This window comes from Monodelphis domestica, chromosome 1, assembly GCF_027887165.1.
Source record: "Monodelphis domestica isolate mMonDom1 chromosome 1, mMonDom1.pri, whole genome shotgun sequence".
Lineage (NCBI taxonomy): Eukaryota > Metazoa > Chordata > Mammalia > Didelphimorphia > Didelphidae > Monodelphis > Monodelphis domestica.
Window position 1 is genome coordinate 403,977,886 of NC_077227.1, and position 22,640 is coordinate 404,000,525.

Sequence of the window (22,640 nt, forward strand, 5' to 3'; positions counted from 1 at the left end):
TTGCAAACCACACACAGAACTTTCTCTACTCTGTTATCAACAGAGAATTGATTCTCTACTTCAAATAAACATTAATGCTGAAGATTCAAAACATTGATGGGACCAGTTCATAGAATCATCAAATTTACAATCTTAGATCCCAAAAAGACTAATCCATCATTTTACAGATGAGTAAACCAAAGCCTAGAGAGGGGAACTGGCTTGCTTTAGGTCACAAAGATAGTAAGTAATCCAGCTGGAATTTGAATTCAGGTCCTCTGACTGAAATCTAGTGTTTCCTCTATGACACCACATACATCTCACATCTGTTCTATTTGCTTTGGACATTACCAAGCAAGTATCAACAATAGGTAGGATTTTAATAAATATTCTTCAAAACAATGTTTGCAAATGTTAGCAAATTCTACTAAGAAGGAAAACACCACTTTAAAATGACATGCTTTTGGTTTCTTCAGAATCTGAATTCTGGAAAAGGCAAAAGAAATTCACAGAAGTTTGTTATCTCTCATTCTTTGTCAACTACAACTATATTTGATTTGGGTCTTCCAATGTTACACTATTAATATTCACTTGCTTTGTGGGTCTTCCTTGTAGACTTTAATTCATTTCTAATTCTACCCTGAACATGAGAAATTTTACTTAACATCCTCCAAATATACTGCTTATCACAGAGTGGAATGTTATAACTTCTCTCTCACTCTCCAACCCCTCCCCCCTTCTCACAAAGGCCTACATTAATGAGAATATCTTTTATAATATAAGTCACAGAAGCCAGGGAGGGGGAGGAAAACATTTATTCTAGGTATAAAGATATTATCATCATTAAGATATTACTATTATTTACACATTTTAAAAATGGAAAGAAAAAAATGAAAATACATGTTGGTGCCCAAAGTGGCATATTCACCAAATAAATGTCAGTACAAAAATAAATTTTTAAGCTAAATGTTTTTAAAATAAATGTCACTGAAAGAGTAAAAATAAATAAATAAATAAACCTACAGCAGCTACTGTGTTTAAATGCAAACACTATTATAGCAAAGTAGGCTTGGGGCATCAATATGACCAGAGCCTGCTGGGAAAAGGAGGATACCCCCTCCAAATAACTCCCAAACACTGCAAAGAGCCAAAATAAACCCAATACTAATATACTATAGATAGGTTTCTGATTTACAGAAGTTCAGAGCATCTAAACTGTTAATTCCTGCTTAAGAAGCATTCTCATGAGATTTTCCCAACTGGAATTTCATAAGATTTCACTAGTGTTGAAGCCAGTGGCATCAAGGTTAAAATATCTAATCCCCAAAAAGGGTGCCAAGCCCACTTGTGAAAATGCATACATTCATTGCAATAAGGGAATATGTGCTCATGGGTCCTAGAGGTGTATCACTCACAAAAGGCCCTCAAAGCTCTCCAAAATTACCCGGAGCGCCCAGAGTAATCAAGGGCTAAAAAACACAGTTTGTATGTAAACATATTGTTCATTTCACTTTAAATGGAATGTCATTCTAAAGTCTCATACAGTTGGGAAATAGGGGAAAAAGGCAAATGAGAAGCTACAGGAACTGATTCTACTGCTCTAGGGTCCTGTACTAGTTAGGCATGCTCCAGGTATCAGAAAGATTTCAACTGAAACTCCTGATGTTTCTTTCTAAGGTCAGATCCCTCCCTGGATTACTCTGCATTGAACAAAGCAGCAGCATATCCATCAGGCCATTCATGGTCTAAGGGTAAGAGCTGTGGTATGCAAAATTATTTGTCCTCTTTAACATGGCATTACAGCATTCAAAAGCTTCTTTTCCTTCTCAAAAGCTCTAATTCTAACTCAAGTTACATGGGTACTTTCTGATCATTTGTCTACCCATGTTAAAGGGACAATATGCCCAGGCTAACAAATATGGCCACATCAGCCAAGAAGTAAAATGTCCACAATGCAAGCTCAGCTTTAGTTTTGCCATGGCCTGCTCATGCATCAACTCCTACAGGATCCTGACAGGCTTTTACATTTAGTGGAGAGAGGAATAGTAGCTGATGAACTGACCAAAAAGTAAAGAACAGTCAGCTTTAAATCAGTGAAAAGTTTAGGATTATACGTCCCAAGGCCCAAAAGCCACATCTTGGAGGTACTCTGAGTGGCAGCTGAATTGTGGTCATTGGTCATCAACCTTGGCCCTTTTGGCTTTCATTGAAAGAGGCTGCAAAGGAAAAGAAAAAAAAAAGGTGGTGTAAATACATAAAAATCTATTATATTAAAACATTCTTCTTCCAATATACAAGTAGGTCAGTTTCTTACTGTTGTTCATTTTCTCCTTCAAAACTAAAGAAATACAAAGTCATCTGTTTGCAAAATAGGACTTCTAATGAGGCCAACTATGATCTGGGACAATGATCCTCTCTCTGTGGCCCTGACAACATTTAGGTTCTGTCTCTGGAGTATAAAAATTACCATTGAGAAAGAACAGGCCTCTTTCCCCTCTGAACATTGCTAATGCATAGAAGGTTCTAAGCAGATTGGCTATTAACATCTTATACCTCAAAGATAGGCACAAAGAAAGGAAAACTACTCTTTCTTTTCATGCCTTAAAGATGATTAAGGAAAAATGCAGTCTTACTACTTTTCAAAAACAATGAGGAACACAGCTTGACCAACATGGAAACGTTTTATGTGATCAGACATGAACAGCCCAGACCAAGTTGCTTGCCATATCAGGGAGGAAGGGAGACATTGTGAATCTCAGAAAACTTGTGTTGAAAATTGTTTCATTAAAAAGATTTCATTAAAATTTTCATTAAAAATAAAACAAGAGAAAAACAGTAATACTGATAAATGAAAAGGAGTACCATCAACAAGTTCTTTTTCTGAAACTTCATGACTGTAATAAAAAATATATTGCACTTAAATATTTGTTCAACTGAATTGTGAAAAATGAGGGTCATGTAATGATGAAGCCACATATCAACAAAATAGCAAAATAGTTTCTGGTAACTGAGACTTATTTTCCAAAAATATACTACAAATGGAGTATCACTAGTGTAGTGAGGAAATTAAGATAGTGATTAAGATAATGATTAAAATAATATATTTGATAAAGAGATTTCTGAGGGTACAAGCAAGGTAGAGAGCAGTGCAAGGTAGAGACCAGAATTTGGAAGGAAGAACACAGGAACAGATTGTGAGGTTCTCAGTTGGTGAGGTCCTCTCACTGGGACACTCGCTGGTCAGATATCTATGACTTTACTCTTGGCTGGTGGAAGGGAAGGGAGACCTCTGAATCCCATCTGGAGAGGGTTTGTACTTTCCTGATCAAGAGAAGTCATCTTTAAAAAGAAGCTGATAGATCTGCTTTGCTGGATAACAGTTTTGGAGAAGGAGAAAGATTGAAGCTGTTTGTCTGGTCTCTGGGCAATACCAGAGTGACTAAATTGTTATAAGCGGCTGCCATCATGGCTGACTGAATTTATGAGTGCTTAGAAACTCTCTTTATCAAATTAAATAAATAAATATTTAGGTAGATTTACAGTCAGATAGCATTTCGGGGTTTTTTGATAAGTGCTAGGCAGTTTTAGTGTAGCCAGAAGAAACAAAGGCTCTGTCATGAGACAGATGTAGAAAGTGAGTGGAAAGTTAGTTTCCTGTTAGTTTAAGGTTTTCTTTGTTATTAATCCTTATTTCCATACTACAAAACATAAATAAATAGCTTTTTATATACTGTTGATAAATTGGAGTTGTGAGGAGGAGGATGTGATAAGATATTTTGTTTGGTATCCACAAAATTATCTTTTAACTCTCCTCCCTGAAGGAAAGCCAGGGATGCCTTGCCTTCCCTTCCCTGGGTCAGTATTAAAGGTTCTTGGAGACAAACTACATATATAAAAAGCTATTTATTTATGTTTGATAATATAGAAATAAGGATTTTAATCATTATCTTAATCATCATCCTAATTTCCTCACTACACTGGGTAATTGCAAGGTATTTCTTGGCATAATCAAGCTATAGACAGAAGTCCAACTCTGAGTCAGTTGCTAAGGATGGAAACAAATGGGTCTACCTCAGAGTCTGATCCTGAGAGAAGAAAAGATAATAGGCAAAACTAAAACCATAACTGAGAAAAGAAGTTAGAAGAGTGCAAATGATTAGTTAATCTAAACTTTTAAACTATTTCCCTGTCATTTTCCATCAAACTTATAAAACTTGCTTGTTATGTCAAATCTTATATAATCTTAAGTTGTAGCCATCCTAGATCATGTTCTCCTTGCAGACCAACTGTCACAATTAGTATCATCTGCAACTGCTTTAATGATTGTGCCTAAAGTCCACCAGTATAGGGACCTTGACGTTACCAGACATTTCTATGAAAAGTCCATATTTTCTGGGCCTGTGAAATTGGGCATTCTCAGCTAATAAGTTGTTTTAACTGCAACAGTTTTGTTTAATATCTTCAGTGAAATGTCTTTACCATTTGTACTCATTCCAAGTCAACTTGGTCATAAAGAGTATCATTTTTTAAATCACAAAGATAACAGAAGATTGGACATTTCACAAAAGTACTATTCATTTAAACCTCACTTCTATTCCAAGGCATTTTGCCTGGAGCTAATCATAACAGTCCTGAGAAAGAGAGAAAACAGAAAGCTCAATCAACATTAGGAATAAAAATTGGACAATAGCTGAACAACTAAGCATCCATCAATATTTAAAATGAATATTAAGTATCTTGCCATTTTACTCAGAGTACAATACTCTCACAATCTGTAACAATCTTCCAGATTAACAAGACACTATTTTATCTTTCCTTTGAAGACTTTTGAACATGTTATTGAATCAAAGCAAATTTAGGAAGGATTTCTCAAAAGTTAAAAAAGACACAGGAGATCATTAAGAAGTCTTTCTTGGGCCCAGTTTCAAAAGTTCTTGTTCCATTTTTCTAAATCAAAACTTTTAGGTGAAGTGAAAGTAGTAAAGTTAAAAATGCTAGCCAACACAATGCAGTGATCCTGAACAACTCAGAGGAATCTATGAGAAAGAACACCATCCACATTCAGAGGAAAAACTGTGGGAGTAGAAACACCGAAGAAAAACAACTGCTTGATTACATGGGTCAATGGGGATATGATTGAGAATGTAGACTCTAAATGATCACCCTAGTGCAAACATCAACAGCATGGAAATGGGTCTGATCAAGGACACATGTAAAACACAGTGGCTAATTATGCATCAACTACAGGAAGGGGTGGGGGAGGTGAGGGAAAGAATATGATTCTTGTAACCAAGGAATAATGTTCTAAATTGACTAATTAAATAAAATTTTTAAAAAATGCTAGCCAACAGAGTACTCTCCAACCCCTCTGGTGAGCTCCGAATTCATACCGTTCCCTGCTGATAGAAATGTGGTGCCAACTCCAACAGCCAAGCAGATTCAATAGCAGTCACATCTCTCATGTAGTATCTTGAAGTCTGTATGACCTCATTGTAGACAACCCTGAATTGACAAAAATAGAACACACTGTATTATATATTTTGGAAAAGATACTTCTAAACTACTTTTAGTAGGAAGGGACAAATTTGACTATGATTTCTTGAAAATGTCCTATATTTTTATACTATTCGTCTTACTAGGCAGTCTTTGTATCTTCACCAGTCAAAATCCTATCAATACCTCAAAGTTCAGCTCCTTTTGCCCATCAAGGCTTCCTTAATTGCCAATCCCCCAAAACCAGATGTTGCCTCTCCCTCTCTGAACCAAACCTAACATTGTATATATCTCTTTCTGGCTCTCCCCCTACCTATATGACTATTACTTCTCAGTCTCTTTTGCTGTTTACTTACCCAAGATCCATCCTATTTTAAAATATGGATTTACCTCAGGACTCTGTTATAGGCTCCCTTCTCCCTTTCTCCACACTTTTTTTGGTGACCTCACCAGCTCTCAAGGTTTCAATTATCACCTTTGTGCAGATTACTCCCAAATCTACATACAGAGCCCTCATCTCTCTCCTGAGCTCAAGTCCTTCATCTACATCTACTTACTAGATTGGTTCAGGGGATGAACACAAGCCCCAAACTGAACTCATTAACTGCCTACACCAAATATACCCCATTTCTTTTCCTCCCCCCCCCACCTGAAATGGATGAGGATTTTATTTCTCTTCAGCAATTAAGAGATTAACAGAGTTGTAAATATTTGTTATTCTTGCTTATTCAAAATAATTTAAACCTACCTGTTGCTCAGGAAAGACATGGAGAAAGTCTTTACAGAAAGAATCACAGGAAAAAAAGACCAAAATTGAGGCAGTGACAGCCAAAGAAAGGGAAGATATCTCAGACCACACCAAGTTGATCCACATAGCAAAACTGATAATACTTATCATCCTTGAGGTTTTAAGTTTTAAACTGCACTCGTTGCTACAAAGACAATTTACTGGGGAGGTCAGCAAGGAAAGCAGCCCTACATAAAAGTATAATATCCTCAGGTTGTCTTCCACCTTATTCTAAAGATGCAAACTCAGTCCTTCCAGTGGGAAATGAAATGGTGGGTGAGGGTGTAATGGCATATGATATCTCCTTTGGCATGTAAAACTTCTCCATGGCATAAATGAAGAGAAATGGCAATCTAGCAAGATGGCTGTTGTTAGGGGCTCCTTTCATGTTTACTCCTCAGTGAAAGGTCAGCAAAAGCCACAGCAGCTAGGTCACAATAGCAACAGAGGTAGGAGTCCAGGCAAAGGTCTTAAGGTGAACCTCTTGGAACCAGTTCTGACACCCTCCCACCCCTTTTCTTAATTTCCCTATTTTGGTCAAGGGTATCACCACCCTTCTAATCACTCAGATTTACCACCTAAGAGCCATCTTCAATTTTTCAGTTTTCCTTGCCCCTAAGTATCAATTCACATGCCAGGTGCTATTGAGTCTATCTTCACAAGAGATTTACATAACTGTTCTCTTTTCTCCATTCACAACTACCACTTTAGTTTAGGTCCTCATCACTTTTTTCTTATGCTATTGCAAAAGCCTCCCAGTCAGATTCTTCAAATCCTGAATCAATATATTCCTATAGTATAGATCTAACTATGATACTCAAGACCCTTCAGTGCCTCCAAAATCCTTCAATGGGTTTACAAAGTACTTTTCCAGATTAAATGCCTTTGTGATAAGTAGGAAAAGTAGAAAAGTGAAGGATTTAGGAGGAGGTAAAAGTAAGTTCAGTTTTTTAATGTTAAGCATAAGATTTCTCTGGGACATCAAGGTTTGAAATGCCCAATAGTCAACTGGTGATGCATAAAGATGGCAGTTAAACATAGGAGAGCTGATAAGGTTACTGAGAGAGTTCAGAGGAAGAAAAAAAGGGCACAAGACAGAACTTTGGGTAACATCCACAGGCAAGTGTATGTGATGAGCCAGCAAAAGAAATTAAAAAGGAGAGAACATAAAAATGGGAGGCAAGAACCAAGAGAGAAGAGTATCACAAAGATCTAGAGAGGATAGAGTATTCAAGAGGAGAGATCAGTGTCAAAAGAACTTCATTTACCTCCATGATCAAATATAAAGTACTATTTAGCCTATAATAAAGTCCTTAAGGACATTTAAAGCACCTTTTCTACTTTTCTAATATTTTTGACACTTTAGAGTCCTCTATATACTATCCTCTATCATCCAATAAAGCTAGCCTTATTGTTACTGTTCCTTATACACAGCACAGTTTCCTGACTATGCTTTTTCATTTACTGCCTATCTCTTATGCCTAGAATGTCCTCCTTCCTCACCTCTGCTTACTTTTTTCCTGCTTCAAGATAGCTCAAATATTGCCTTTCTAGGTCCTCTTCATCTCCTACTCATCAACATGCCACTACCAGTGGCTCTCCTCTAAGATTACATTAGCTTACCATATATACAATGTATCTTACTTTATTACATTAACTTACTATATATACATATGTATGTATATATATATAAAGTATAAAAGGGGTTGTTGCACATTGTCTCCCCATTAAAATGCGAGTTCCTTGACAGCAGAGTTTTTTTCTTAATATCTTCAGAACTTGTCATATTGTCTAGCCTAGAATAAGCACTTAAGAAATTGACTAACATCAATAGATAGGTCAAGAAGGACACAGATTAAATTAGGATTGAGAAAAGATCATCAGATTTGGTAATGATGAGAACATGAGTAACACTCACGAATTTCTTTTGAGTGAAGTTGGAACCAGACTACAAAAGGATTAAGAAATGAGGGACAGAAGGGAGACAGCAAGTGTAGAAGACATTCAAAGACTTTGGCTGATAAAAGGAGAAAATTTATAGAATGATAGCTGGAAGAGATGGTAACATCTAGTAAGGTTGTTTAAGGATAGGGGAGAAAGTAGCAGGAAAAGAATCAGTTGATAGTGAGAGGTTAAAGATCCAAGAGCAGGAATAATCTTCTCCAGGGATCTTCTGGAGAAGGTAGGCAATGGAATAAAGAGCACATGGAGAGGGGTTGGTCTTAACAAAGAGAAGGGTCACTTACTTGTCAGAGAATAAAAGAAAGAAGAAAATATGATATAATGAAAAAGTTTTCCAAGATAAAGAGAATATGATAAGGTGAATGGTTGATTTTTTTCCAATAAAGTGAGAAGCACCAATTTCAACTGAAAGAAAACAGGAAAAGGTGGTGTTAGGAACTTGGGAAAAGAAGATCTGGAAAAGTTTGGGGGCAAGTGGATAAGAAATCAAAGAGAAGAATAAAAGAGCTTCCTTACTCCAGTCAAGGACAGCTAAAGTTTGATACTTTGAGTTTGTAATGTACCCAATAAGCAGTTATAAGTCATCCTGTATCTTCACTGAATAGCTCAGAAATAGGTCAGCAAGAGGCTATTGTAGTAAACTTTGACTGAAGTTTGGCAAAGAATGGCAATAAGACAAGGGGGCACAGGATTCAAAAGCAAAGGACAGTGCAAGGCTGAAGTGGCTACCTCTTAGGCTGAGGTTAGAGAGGGAGGAAAGTGAAGCCACAGCAAGAGTAATGAGCTAAGAAAATACAGAGGGATAAAAGAAATGGAGATCTTGGAGAGTACTAAAGAGGTAGAGGAGGGTGTTATGGGCAGGAGTTATGGAATTCACTTCATTAATTAGAAACTGACATTTCCCTCTTTGATCATAACTCTTATTGTTTCACCTCTCCCGGTGCTTCACCCTCTTCTACCTCTTGACCAACCATTCATTACATATGGCTAATGCAGAGTTATGGAGAAGACATAAGGAATGTGAAAGGGAATTTCTGTCTATTTTAAGCTAATCAATCAAGAACTTAAAGTATCCCTACTTAACACTTAGTAAGTCACTAGCAAAGAAAGTCCATGACCTAAAAGATCACAAGCACTGCCCCCTGGGCAGTGCTAAGAAAATTGGGAGACTGTGATTGGTTCCTGTGAAGTAGGAGAGAAACAGGAAGGGACATGGAGAAATTGCTTATAAAAAGCCAGCCCAAGGACTCCTGAGGAATTCAGCTCAAGAGGAGGCTTTTTCTGTGTTAAGAAGATATATTCAGTATTGGTAAGTCGGGCTGAAGAAGCATTCTGCACTGCATTGTGACTCCAGCTGAAGAAAGATGCTTAGGTTGAAGAGACTCTTGTTGAAGAGGCTACCAGACTTCCACATAGAGATCAGAACTTTGTTGGGGATGGAGCTGAATTCCTTCAGATAGGACCTCTACAGTGGTAGGCTAGGGAATATTTTCTACTTCCCTAATATATTTCCCTCCTTTTACTATATTTATATTAGATTAAATTAAGAGCTACTAACAACATTTTGACTTAAGAAGTTAAATTTATATACACCAACAATTCTTTTTTTTAAGCATTATTATTTGTGTCAAACCAAATTTTAATGATTACATTGAAAGGAACATCTACATGGATATTAAAATCTCTGCAATAGTTAAGGAAGGGAAAAAAAACAGAGAGACAGATACTGAACTCCTTGAAAAGTCTATTGGCTGGCAGCTGGGCCAGATTTGGCCTGGTGCAGGTACCTCTCTGCTCTTCTCAAGAGATTCTATAAGTACTATAAACTAAAAGGAACTTACCATCGAGGTGGTTTTTCTGCATAGAGTACTGAAGTGGGATGTATGTGTAATTCATGATCATCACGGATAGTCCTTAGAAATTAAAAATAAAAGTCCAATCAACCTTTAAAAGTTATAGCCAGATTTTCTTATAGACATGCTTCATACTTCAATGATGAAAAAAAGAATGAATCTCAAATATACACAAAGAAAATATTTCTTCCCACCTCTCATTTTCCCAACTTTTCTCTTTCCTTTTACCCCCCAAGGACTAAACAATATAGAAAAATAAAAGGGAAAAAAAGCAGAATGAGCACAACCTTTTTTATAAATATCTGACATTAAATGCCTACTTTCTGTGTTTATCTTTATCACCTTTCTGAGTGAACATAGTGTTGTTATTTTCAATACTCCTTTATTCATTGATAATGTCATAAAATATTAGTTACCTATACGCTCCAGTAGAATGAAACTTAGCAGCATTAGCAAAGAATCCAGAAACAATACACTTTAGAACAGGATCTGGGTCACCTAAAGACAGTTTAAAAAAATAAAATCTATGCAATAATCATCCATCAGAAACCTGCACTTTATTTAACTAATGTTTAAAAGATATTTTGATCATACATTACATTTTACAGTTAAATAATAAAAAACCTGATAACAGTACAAATGCAACATAAAATCAAGCGATAAACATATTGTGTGCATTTCAGTCAAAAATAAATCACAATGAAATATTATAGAACACTGTACATAAATTAATAAGGAAATATAACTGCTTCTCAATATATTCTGAAAAATTCAATCTGTAAACTGCCTTACTCCAGTTATATGTTCCACATTATATGTCCCTGCTCTTTCTGTTGGGAATCCCAAACTATCATCAACTTCTTCATGAGTCTAGCATCTCAAAATGATTTTTAATTTAAATAGTCCAATGTAATCAACTGGATCCCATTCTCCTAAGGGACTTTATTATCAGTGAATTGTAACATACTTTGTAGTCTTCCTGTTCCAGCTGCTGACAAACAACCTGGTATTTCTTAATTTTTTTTTTAAAATAAAACCCTTAACCTTCCATCTTGGAATCAATACTGTGTATTGGTTCCAAGGCAGAAGAGTGGTAAGGGCTAGGCAATGGGGGTCAAGTGACTTGCCCAGGGTCACACAGCTGGGAAGTGTCTGAGGTCACATTTGAATCCAGGACCTCCCATCTCTAGGCTTGGTTCTCAATCCATTGAGCTACCCAGTTGCCCCCCATTTCTTAATTTTTTGACAGCTCTGACTATTTGGAAGGCAGAATCTATATACATTGTCAATAGTAAATTTACAGAAAGATTTAGGTCCAGCATGCCTTGTAGTTTCCTTAAGTTGTCTTCTGACCTAGCCTCATACTGCTCATCAGCCTTTCTAGCTTCCTACCTCCACAAACAGAAAAGATTTCAGAATCACAGTGACTTTGTTAGCTGAAGATCTAATAATATATTCATCACAATTGGGAAGGTAGAACTTTGGTTATCAAGATGGCTATAAGATGCTACTAAAAAATTCCATAGATAAAGGAAATTTTTTTCTGTAGCTCTCAAATTTTAAGCTCATGTAAACAGTGAACTAAAAATTTTTCTATAAATGACTAATTTTATTAAAATTTTACAACATTTCCCAAACTCAACCAATCAATTACATCTCTGGTGCTTGATAGTAATATTTTCCCTCTCTCATGCAAAGCCTTTATTTTTTTAAGTTTTAAACAGTTTTTTCATTTTCTGATATCTAAATTTATAAAAAATAACATTATTTGAAAACAACTAGTTTTACTCTCTTCTTTTATTTCCTAATTCTAAAAAGTATGTTTATTTTATACTATTGCAGCCTGCAAAATTTTAAATGCTATAGGAGATTAACAGCAATGATTATAATCTGTATGTAAAAGTGAAAAGACTAGAGTGAAACTACCAGACCTTCCACACTGATCCCATGTGAAGTTTATCCATTATTAACATAAAATGGTGACTATGAAGGCAGAATCACCTCCATTAAAAGGCAAGGAGAAGAATCAGTCCTTAAAAACTGGCATACATTGAAACAACTTTTAAGACAAAAGTTAATTTTTCTTATTCTCTAACCAGAAAAGTAATAAACCTTTTCGAAACAAATATCTAAGGTTTTCCAATGTCAAGGTCTAACAATCTTACCTTGAACATGGATGTATACAATCATTATGCAAGCTACCAAAAGCATTTCTAAAAGCATATACATTACAAATACTGATCAGAACTAGGGCAATGTTCAGTCCTCACCAGAGAGGCTAGGCAATGTTTAACATTTTATACAAATTAAAGTACTGGAAAATTACCCCAACATCAATTTTTTAAATTGTAAATATTTGAATCTATCAATCTAATAATATAAGATACAATCAGGGTCTCAAAGGTCAATTTCAACACAAGGGGTAATTTTCATGTATTTTTAGACTATGACTGAACTTTAGTTTATGCACAACAAATATGTCTTATTGTACATTCGTAGTCAACTTCACTTTATATTCTCCTGCTACCTTGATTTTACTTTTTATCAGTTACCCACTTACTATACACCATTGAAGTCACATGTATTCATTTTTCTTCTAATCCTTGCCTTGCTCCCAGAACAAAAGTACAAAACTGAAGAGTGATCTTTGAAGAATCCTACTGAAATTATTTAAAATCCCAATTATTTATCCACACAAGCAGTCACTATGAAACATCAGACTAATGCACATTTGGATAAATTCTGAAGAAAACTGAAAATCAAGTTCTTTGGAAATGTTTTTTTGGGAGGCAGCTGAGTAGCTCAGTGGATTGAGAGACAGGAGGTCCTAGGTTCAAATCTGGCCTCAGACACTTCCCAGCTGTGACCTTGGGCAAGTCACTTAACTCCCATTGCCTAGCCCTTACCACTCTTCTGCCTTGGAACCAATACACAGCATTTAAAAAAAATTTTTTTTAATAAAACTATTCTGCATTTAGCATTTTTCACTTTGCTGGATAAATGATAAGTGTTTTTTATGAATATGTGAAGATTTTCTAAAGTTCCCATTTAACCTCCTCTTGTAGAGGTCATTTGAAAAAAATCAAATTCATATTAACTATTCTCTAAAGTGGATGTTGGTGGAAGTTAACTGTAATTTTTGATAGCCATCAATTTTTCTTTGGAAATATGTCTCAGAAATCATAATAAATCACTATGGGAAAATATAATTTGATATGCAAAAGCTTGCAGCATAATCAAACTTGTCATTTATAGCTACACACCTTGTAATCTAAAATTGCAGTTATAAGGACTGCATGTTGCTCTTTGGAAAAATCTGCCCTGATAGAGGAGTCAGTGGAGTATAAAAGGAAAAGCCCTCTGATATTAATAACTGTGACCATGGCAAGTCATGGAACCTCTTGTTAACTGTCTTCACTACAGAAGAGAGAGGGAGGCTGTAGTGTCTACACACTTGCACAAGTTGTGAGGTTCAAAACTGTGAAAACGTTTTATAAACCTTAAAGCACCAACTTAAAACACACAGCATCATTATTATTTACAAAGAAAATTCCAGGATAAGACAATGGGACAGAGGAGGTCAAATTACGAACAAAGCCTCTCTTGCTCCCTTCCTACTCCCTTGCTTACCTTCACTAGATTTCTTCGGTATTTTAAACTTGACAAGCAGCTTTTTCAATTGCTCCCTTACAGTCGCAGCCCTCATAAGCCCCTTATAATTAAGGAAATGCTCTTGACACCACTGTGAATTCCTACTGTGCTGCAAGACAAAAAAAAGGGATAGGGAATAGAGAGAGGAGAAAGAAAGGGAGGGAGAGGAGAAAAAACAGTAGAAGAGAGTGAGAAAGAAAGGAGAGACAGAAAGAAAAGGGAGAGGACAAGAGAGAAAGGGGAATGGATAAGAGAGGGGGAAGAAAAGGAACAGGAAGAGGTGAAGAAAAGTTGCAAAAAAAGAAATTGTTACAAACAGGCAGCACTATTCCTCATCTGGAATATATACACAAAGGAAGCTATTTTCTCTTCCCACCTTTGCTTATTTAATGTGCTATTAAGTTGTTTCAGTCATGTCCAAAAATTATGGTTTTTTTGGCAAAGATACTAGAGTGATTTGCCACTTCCTTCTCCTACTCATTTTACAGATAAGGAAAACAGAGGCAAGTAGGGTTAAGTGACTTTCTTGGGGTCACAAACAAAGGAAATGTTTGAGGCCAGATTGGAACTTAGAAAGACAAGTCTTTCTGACTCCAGGCCCATCACTCTACCCACTATGCCACCTAGATGCCCCCTATTCAACGTACTAAAGATCTTAGGACCTAATTTTGGGACTGGTGATTTTATGATACTATTTTCCAAATTAGATGTTAATTATTATGCTCAAAATCTGGTTTTCCCTTCACCTATCAGACTAGGGCTGCCCTCACTTCAATGACCATTGAGTGACAAAAATAAACTTTATGGCCAGCAGAATTATTTTTAATGTTAGTTAACCTATGTGTCCAATATGATTAGGAAGATGAAACCAAATCTTTTTCATTATAAACCATCAACCTTATTATCATAAATTGTTTTTATTAATCCAGTTGGGACTTCAAACTACATTTGCTCCCTTGCCTCTTTATCTTGCCAGTTTTATGGGAATCAAATTACAGTGAACTTAGTTATTATTTCATATAAAAATTATCATTTCCCCTTTAAACAAGCACTTTAATATTTTTGTACAATTTTAAAAGATTTGCCCTAGAATGCAACTCTAAAATTATATTTTAAATTAATAAAGAGATGATTTAACTTATGAAAATTAGTTTGTGTAGAATTTCTCAACATATAACATAGCCACTGGATAAAATGTGCCCTACTTGTAGTTATATGCCACTTGGCAGGAAGCTAGATATTAACTTGCACCCCGTCACATTTATAGCACATAACACTAAATGTAATTCACAACTGACAAGATGTATGTGTACTCATGGATCCTTGTACCAGCATAATCTCCATGTTTGTTAAAATTTTGTAAATTCTGTTAAGTTTTAATGGGAACACCTGATGTGTGAAAATTTCCCAGATAGTCTCACTATATCAAACATGAAAGACTCAGTATTAAAATACAACTTGCTCCTCTAGATCCTCATTCAGAACAGAAGGTAACTGAAAGTCTTAATTCTGAAATGCATATTGAGAGTCATTTCACTACCCTGGTGGCAAGACCAGATTAAGAAGACTGAGAATTCTACAAAGTGCTGAGCAGTTAAGCCTACTAAAACTTATTCGTGTTTCATTCATAAGAACTAATGCTCTATCCAACAGTATTATAATTAATAAACTGAACTGAAGAGACCCCAAACCAGAGATTATGGATGTATTCCTGAGAAAACAAACAGGAAACAAGAGTTCATAGCTTCATCATTATTTTCATAAACTTCATCTTCAGGGACTTATGGTCACCTAAGGAAAAACAGTATGTTAAATATTTTCACTAGCTTACTTTGATAAAAGCTTCATAGACATTAAGCATAGTGAGATGGTCACCCTCCTCCACAGCAAATTTTCGGTGTTCCCTCATCTGAAAGAAGAAAAATGTTTTAAATCTTCATGTATTATTAACTATTATGTAGTTATTACTCATCTACTATTTGTTGTCTATCCTTTCTCTTTTAGATAAGCAACATTAAACCTTATCCCTTCCTCCTAGAGTTCCATCCTTGTTTTCTTATTTCTTTCTCCATATACCAAGATCCTAGGCAATGTCACCTGTTCCCATAAATTCAATTACCATGTGCATACAGACTATCAAAAATTTTCCCTGCCATCTAATCCCACGTAACACTGAATTTCCACCCTCTTTAGTTGTTTTTAAATGTTGCTACCAATTATCCTGGTCTAAAGTTTTGACCATGCTTAATTCTTTGCAATCATATTATGGCTTTCCATTGGTTTGTTTTTTTAAACCAAAATCCCTTGGACTATCTGTCTCCTTAGATCACTTTACCTATTTCCTTCAATCAATCCTCTCCTACAAATTTTCTCGGCATTCTACTTTATCCAATTATCTTATTTATAAGAAAGCACTAAGTTAAGATTTTGTTGCATATGGTACTATACTAGATTGTGCTTTTTACAATATCCCTGCCCTCTAGGAGGTGACACTGTAGGCCAAATAAATGGACTAATCAAGCTAAGGTTAAGGAGGTGATGATGAGATAATAGCTAATATTTTATATGACACTGTTAAGGCTTGAAAGTCTCTTTTCTCCCAATGACCCTATGTGGTAGGTAGGGCAAGAATCATTATCCCCATTTTATAGATGAGGAACCTGAGGCTCTGAAAAGACTTGCTCAAGTCACATAGATGCAATAAATAACCATAGGATCCTGAGGCAAGAAGTATCTATGCAATGGTCAAAGTAATTTCTAGATAAGATAACAATATCAAAAGTGGTATATACTCCATAGAGGAGGAGTTGAATAAGAAAGTTTAAAAAGAATAGGTGACAGATGACAAATGTCTGTGACAATATAGACAGAAAGCACTGTATCCAAAAGAAATTGTGAAGGAAGTAATGATGGAGTTTGGCATTAAGAGTGGACATATGCAGTGATAGACAGAAATGAGGGGAAGGTTATTTTAACGTTCAAAGGTTGTTGACAGTGAAACAATGATTATGCCTAGTGATGGAGAAAATGGGCTGAAGTAGAAAGATGCACTTTCTCTTCAATTATTTTTGGTCATGTAATCAACAGTGAACAAGTTGGCTGAAATGCATGCAGAATTCATGTAAAATCATTGGACTTACAGCCTGAGTTTTCTGATTTGGTGGAATTACAAAGACATTCTGAATCTGCATCATGGCTGCAATGCTCAAAATCTCCTGAGAACATCCAAAATTTCCTGTAAGACAAGTAGCAGTCCTGACTTATAGCAAAGAATACTTAGTCAAGCATTCTAGGTACCATACTATTGATTCATTAAGTTACAAATTGTTGTTTACTCAAAGTATGACATGTGAAACAAAAATGCTTGAGGCGTCATGCATTATTTGTATAAAGTAGGCATTTAGAAATTTATAGGTATCCATTATAACACAACATGGAGACTTTGAAAAGAAAGCAGCTGGACTATCAAGTAGGAGAGGTCCAGATTATAGTTATTCACCTTTACCTGGTGCTGTCCCTCTAGCTCCCACTCTCCCTGCTACCAGCAGGGATACCTCATGGCCTGTACTGTAGAATTAGGAGGAAGAAGAGAGGCAAGGGAGCATATAGATTGCGCCACTTTTCTTGTTCCCGTCCTCCTTAACCACTAGTTTCTGTTTTGAAATGTCTACCCTTCAGGTAAAAATTTACTCAAAAATCAAAAAACATTGAATGCTGGAAGTGACTTTATTCACTTTAGTGACTTTAGTGTCTTGACTTTAGTGACTCAGCCAAAGCTATTCATATCACAAGTGAGGAAACTGGGCCCTAAAAGAGTTGAAATGACTTGCCCAAAGTCACAGTGTGAATAAGTGACAGGACTGGGACTCAAATCAAGGCATATCAGCTCTAAGCCCAGTGTTCTCTCCCCTACCTAGCCAAGTCCTACAAAACTCCAGATGCCAAACACAGACAATTCACAAGACCAGAAATTCACCCCCACTATCTGAGAAACTGCCGTATCCTGGAGCAAAGACTGTAGAAAACAGAACAAAAGTTGAAAGGAGCATTGAAAGGGGGAAAAAATTAATGTTTTATCAACGGAATCCCTTCTCCATTTTCATTAGTTCCTCAAACCTATGACATTTGCCTCTAGAACAACAAATGGTTGGCATGGAGCAAGCCATGGTAGGTTAATAGGAAGGGTGTGCCAGCTATCCCAAGACTCCAAATGTGCCCAACTAGCTTCTCCCATACTCATGGATATGTCTTCAGGATGTGAGAATTATGACGTTAGGGAAGTGTGTGTTGTTAATAAGAAATGCCCTCCTCAATCGGGTAACAGAAAAAATAGTTTGTCAGAAAAATTCCTCCAAAGTTTGCCTTTACAGAAGGTTCAGAACTTTTCAACTAACTCTTCATTTTCCATCAGCTGTTCTGCTTGGTTTTGACTCCATGAACATCAAATTATACCCCTAGAGAGTTACATTCTTCCCTGCCCCTTTTCAGCTTCTATATATATATTTTCTTCCCCTGTTAGACTTGAACGCAAAGACTATTTTTCCTTTTTGTATTTGTATCTCTAGCCCTTAGAAAAGTGCTAGGCACATAAGTGCTTAATAAATGTTTACTGACTATTGACTAAAAATGTTAGCAATAATTTTTTTACCTGTTATTTTTTTACCACAAAATTTAAAAATCTGTGAAGAGATTAAGTGTTCTCTCATCTTATTAATGCAGAGGTTTATGTAAATTTCGAGATTAGGATTAGAATAAATATTCCCCAAATCCCTCAAATTTAGACTCATTACCTCTTAGTAACATGAATGTGATTTCTTACCTGATATCCTATGTCACAATTTTGGAATTCCTTAATTCTCAAGTCTACAACATTTTTGGTAGTAGAAAAATTTATATTATTCACTAAAATCAAAGATAGCTATTTGTTTATTCCTACCTGACTCTAGCAACATCTTTGCAAACATGGGATTCAAAGGAAACTCTGCTATTCTCATTCCAAGAGGTTCAGTTAGATGACAGTGTTTATCCAGACCTGCCAAAGGAACAGAATTATGAATTAATGAGTATGGGCCACTGTTTTGGAGGGAAAAAAAAGCAGAAAAAAGAACAATCATGGAATACATTGAGCATGTACCATCGTAGAAGGAATATTTGCTGAACTGAATGCTGGGCAATCAATTAAAATAAGCAGGCAAGTCATTTAGGGTCTGGGCGGAAATTTTTATAAAGAATATTCTATAAGACTATTGTACAAGTATAATCTAGATAAAATTGCATAGTATCTTAGGGAGGGGGGAGGAGAGAGGATAAAAAACCAAAGGGGAGACAAGGGAGAGAAATCTCAAACTAAAAATTTTAGGAAATAAATGTTAAAAATTGGTTTTGCATGTAATTAGGAAAAACAAAATATTATATTAAAAGAAGAATATTGTCTAAGAATTATAGCCTACAAAAATGTCATCAGTGAATGGAAATAATGACCTTTTCCCTCAAGCTAGATGTTAGGTTTGATATAAAAAGAATTCCTTTTCAGGTATAAATTGGATTATATGGTCATGAAGGTCCCTTCTAACCTCAAAATTCTGTGATTCTCTGAGTAGGCATATTTCAGTGCAATTATAAAAGCAATCAAAAATAAAACAAGAATATCTTAAACTTTAGAATTGGTTGCTGAAGTGAGAAAGCCTGGACACAGAACTATAATTAAGGTTATCATTACTTCAAAATAAAATGTCCTATATGAAACTGGAAGATGTAGATGGGCCCACCTTTCGGATCAGGTATGAGGTCATGAATCTGGGGAAAAATCAAAACAAAGGGGCTAGAAATCAGCAACAGAAAGGACTAGGAATGGTTATAAAGAACTAGAACAGAAGAGAAGGGTGATCAATATAAACTGAAGAAAATATGAGAATAGTGGTGGCCCTAGTGAACTACCATGTACTAGAGCCACAAAGTTCTTTGTTGTAATGATGACACAAGGGGTCAATTAAATGAGACAAAAGTGAGGGGCAGCTAAAAGGCTCAATGGGACCTGGATTCAAATATTATCTCAGAAACTTTCTAACTATGTAACCCTGCGCAAATGACAACTCCAATTGTGTAGTCCTCACTGCTCTTCTGCCTTGGAATGATTGTAATGATTCCAGGAGAAAAGATGGGTGGGGGGAGAGGTGAGGGAGGGAGAAGGAGGGAGGGGAAGGGGAAGAGGGAGGGGGAGGGGGAGAGAAAAAGGAAAAAATCAAGGATAAGAAAGAACTGGTCAAGAACTGATTTCTTTAAGTGCTAAATATAAATACTCCCAAGTACATAAACTTTCTTCTCACTTGTAGGTTTGTACCTTATCAATGTTTATAAGTTATAATGTTTATAGGAGAAGGCTAAAAAGAGGGTACAAAAGCAAGAACAACAAATAGAAAAGGTCTAAAATGTTTGACCCAGAGATTCCACCACTAGGTATATATCCCAAGGAGATCACCAATAAAAAAGAATATATGCCAAAATATTTATAATAGCACTTTTAATGGTAACAACGAACTAGCAACAAAGACAATGCACATTAATCAGGAAATGTTTAAACTAATTATGGTACGTGAACGTAATGGACTATTACTATCCCATAAGAAACAATGAAAATGATGAATACAGAAAAGCATATTAAGACATATGAGCATAGGCATAATAAAGTAGATCCAAGAAAACAAGATATAGAATAATTATAATAATGAAAATAATTTTTAAGAAAACCACAACAAAACAATTGAAATTCAGTGATGCAAAATTCAAAAGAACAAGCCTGGCCCCAAAGAAGAAGTGAGAAGATACCTCCTCCTCCTCATTTGCAGAGGATCCACACTGTGGAATATTACATATAATCTCAGATTTTTTTTTCAGTGAATTGAGTGGTTTGGCTAATTATTCATTTCCTTCTTCCTCTTTTAAAAAAAATCTTTTCTCCAATTGATAAGTGGGCAAGGGACATGAACAGGCAGTTTTCACAGGATGAAATCAAAAGTATTAATAAGCACATGAAAAAGTTCTCTACATCTCTTATAATCAGAGAGATGCAAATCAAAACAACTCTGAGGTATCACCTCACACCTAGCAGATTGGCTAACATGACAGCTATGGAAAGTAATAAATGCTGGAAGGGATGTGGCAAAGTAGGGACACTAATTCATTGCTGGTGGAGTTGTGAATTGATCCAACCATTCTGGAGGGCAATTTGGAACTATACCCAAAGGGCGATAAAAGACTGTCTGCCCTTTGATCCAGCCATAACACTGCTGGGTTTGTACCCCAAAGGAAAAAAACCTGTACAAGAATATTCATAGCTGCACTCTTTGTGGTGGCCAAAAATTGGAAAAGGAGGGGATGCCCTTCAATTGGGGAATGGCTGAACAAATTGTGGTATTATGTTGGTGATGGAATACTATTGTGCTAAAAGAAATAATAAAGTGGAGGAATTCCATGGAGACTGGAACAACCTCCAGGAAGTGATGCAGAGCGAGAGGAGCAGAACCAGGAGAACATTGTACACAGAGACTGATACACTGTGGTACAATCGAAGGTAATGGACTTCTCCATTAGTATCAATGCAATGTCCCTGAACAATCTGCAGGGATCTAAAAAACACTATCCACAAGCAGAGGATAAACTGTGGGAGTAAAAGCACCGAGGAAAAGCAACTACTTGACTACAGGGGTGGAGGGGATATGACTGAGGAGAGACTCTAAATGAACACTCTAATGCAAATACCAACAACATGGAAATGGGTTCGAATGAAGAACACATGTGATACCCAGTGGAATCATGCGTCGGCTATGGGGGGGGGGGGGGTAAAGAAAATGATCTTTGTTTCCAATGAATAATGTTTGGAAATGACCAAATAAAATAATGTTAAAAAATAAATAAATAAATAAAAGTCACTTGATAAAAAAAAAAAAAAGAAAAAATCTTTTTTGAGGGATGGCTCTCTCTGGGAGGAAGAAGTCTAAGCAATGTAAAAATAAGAGCTATCAAAAATATTTTTTTATAAGAAGAAAGTTAGGTTCTTATTCTGGCAAGTAGCAATAAGTAAATTAAAACAGAATGAGATTAGAGATATGAAAAAAAGGCATTACCACAGCTGAGGGGACTCTACACAGCAATATGAATGGATCAAAACAAATTCAGGCATATAAACTGAAAAACCATTCAAACTGCATTGGCCTATTAACCCCTATGGAATTTCCTTATCTGTAAAATGAGAGAAGTGACTAAGAGTCTTCCTGCCCTTAAAATTCTACCTGTATAATTGTAAAAAGGAAGGCTTTCATTGTCTCCTTTAATTTTATGTCTTCCTTCTGTTGATTATTTCCCAATATTCCTGAATAGCCTGATAATACATAGCTGTCTGCATGTTGTCTTCCTCATTAGATTGGGAGCTCCCTGAAGACAGAGCCTACCTTTTCCCTTTCTTTGTATCCCTATCACTTAGCACAGTGTTCCACACATAGTAGGTGCTGGATAAATGTTTTTTGACTACCTAAACATATTCTTCAATGCGGGAAAAACAGCCATACTCACATCTAAACTAATATTGGTGGAACTGTGAAACAATCCAGTCATTCTGGAGAGCAATCTGAAGTTATGCTAAGAAATGGAATAAATAGATAAAGAAGTAAAAAGCACTTTTAAGTGCTTATCATGTGCCAGGCATTGTGTTAAGCACTGAGGATACAAACAGAAAAGTGAGATAGTCCCTCCTATCAATGAACTCAAATTTTAACCAGGGAGATAACACAATATAGAAAAGTTCACCCTCAGAGCAGAAGAAACTGCCTAAGGGTGTGGAGGGCAGAGCAGCAGGGCAAATGGTAAGGCCAACCAGTTCTACCTTACTGAATTATAGATGTTGACTCCCTGTTCATCAA

The 22,640-nt window shown here is 36.0% G+C and overlaps 1 protein-coding gene across 3 annotated transcripts in view; it reads right to left on the reverse strand.

Moving 5' to 3' along the window:
* Positions 1-777: 777 nt before the first annotated feature.
* DHX35 (DEAH-box helicase 35) overlaps positions 778-22,640 on the reverse strand; it is a 63,631-nt gene continuing 41,768 nt past the window's right edge. For all 3 annotated transcript variants that reach the window (XM_001381672.4, XM_007474343.3, XM_016428268.2), the window contains 8 exons: positions 18,662-18,757; positions 16,866-16,960; positions 15,557-15,634; positions 13,705-13,834; positions 10,491-10,572; positions 10,063-10,134; positions 5,370-5,481; positions 778-2,195 (listed from right to left, as the gene is read on the reverse strand). In XM_001381672.4, coding sequence (XP_001381709.1) covers positions 2,151-2,195; positions 5,370-5,481; positions 10,063-10,134; positions 10,491-10,572; positions 13,705-13,834; positions 15,557-15,634; positions 16,866-16,960; positions 18,662-18,757 — 710 coding nt within the window. In that variant the 3' untranslated portion in view covers positions 778-2,150. The remainder of the gene's footprint in view (positions 2,196-5,369; positions 5,482-10,062; positions 10,135-10,490; positions 10,573-13,704; positions 13,835-15,556; positions 15,635-16,865; positions 16,961-18,661; positions 18,758-22,640) is intronic.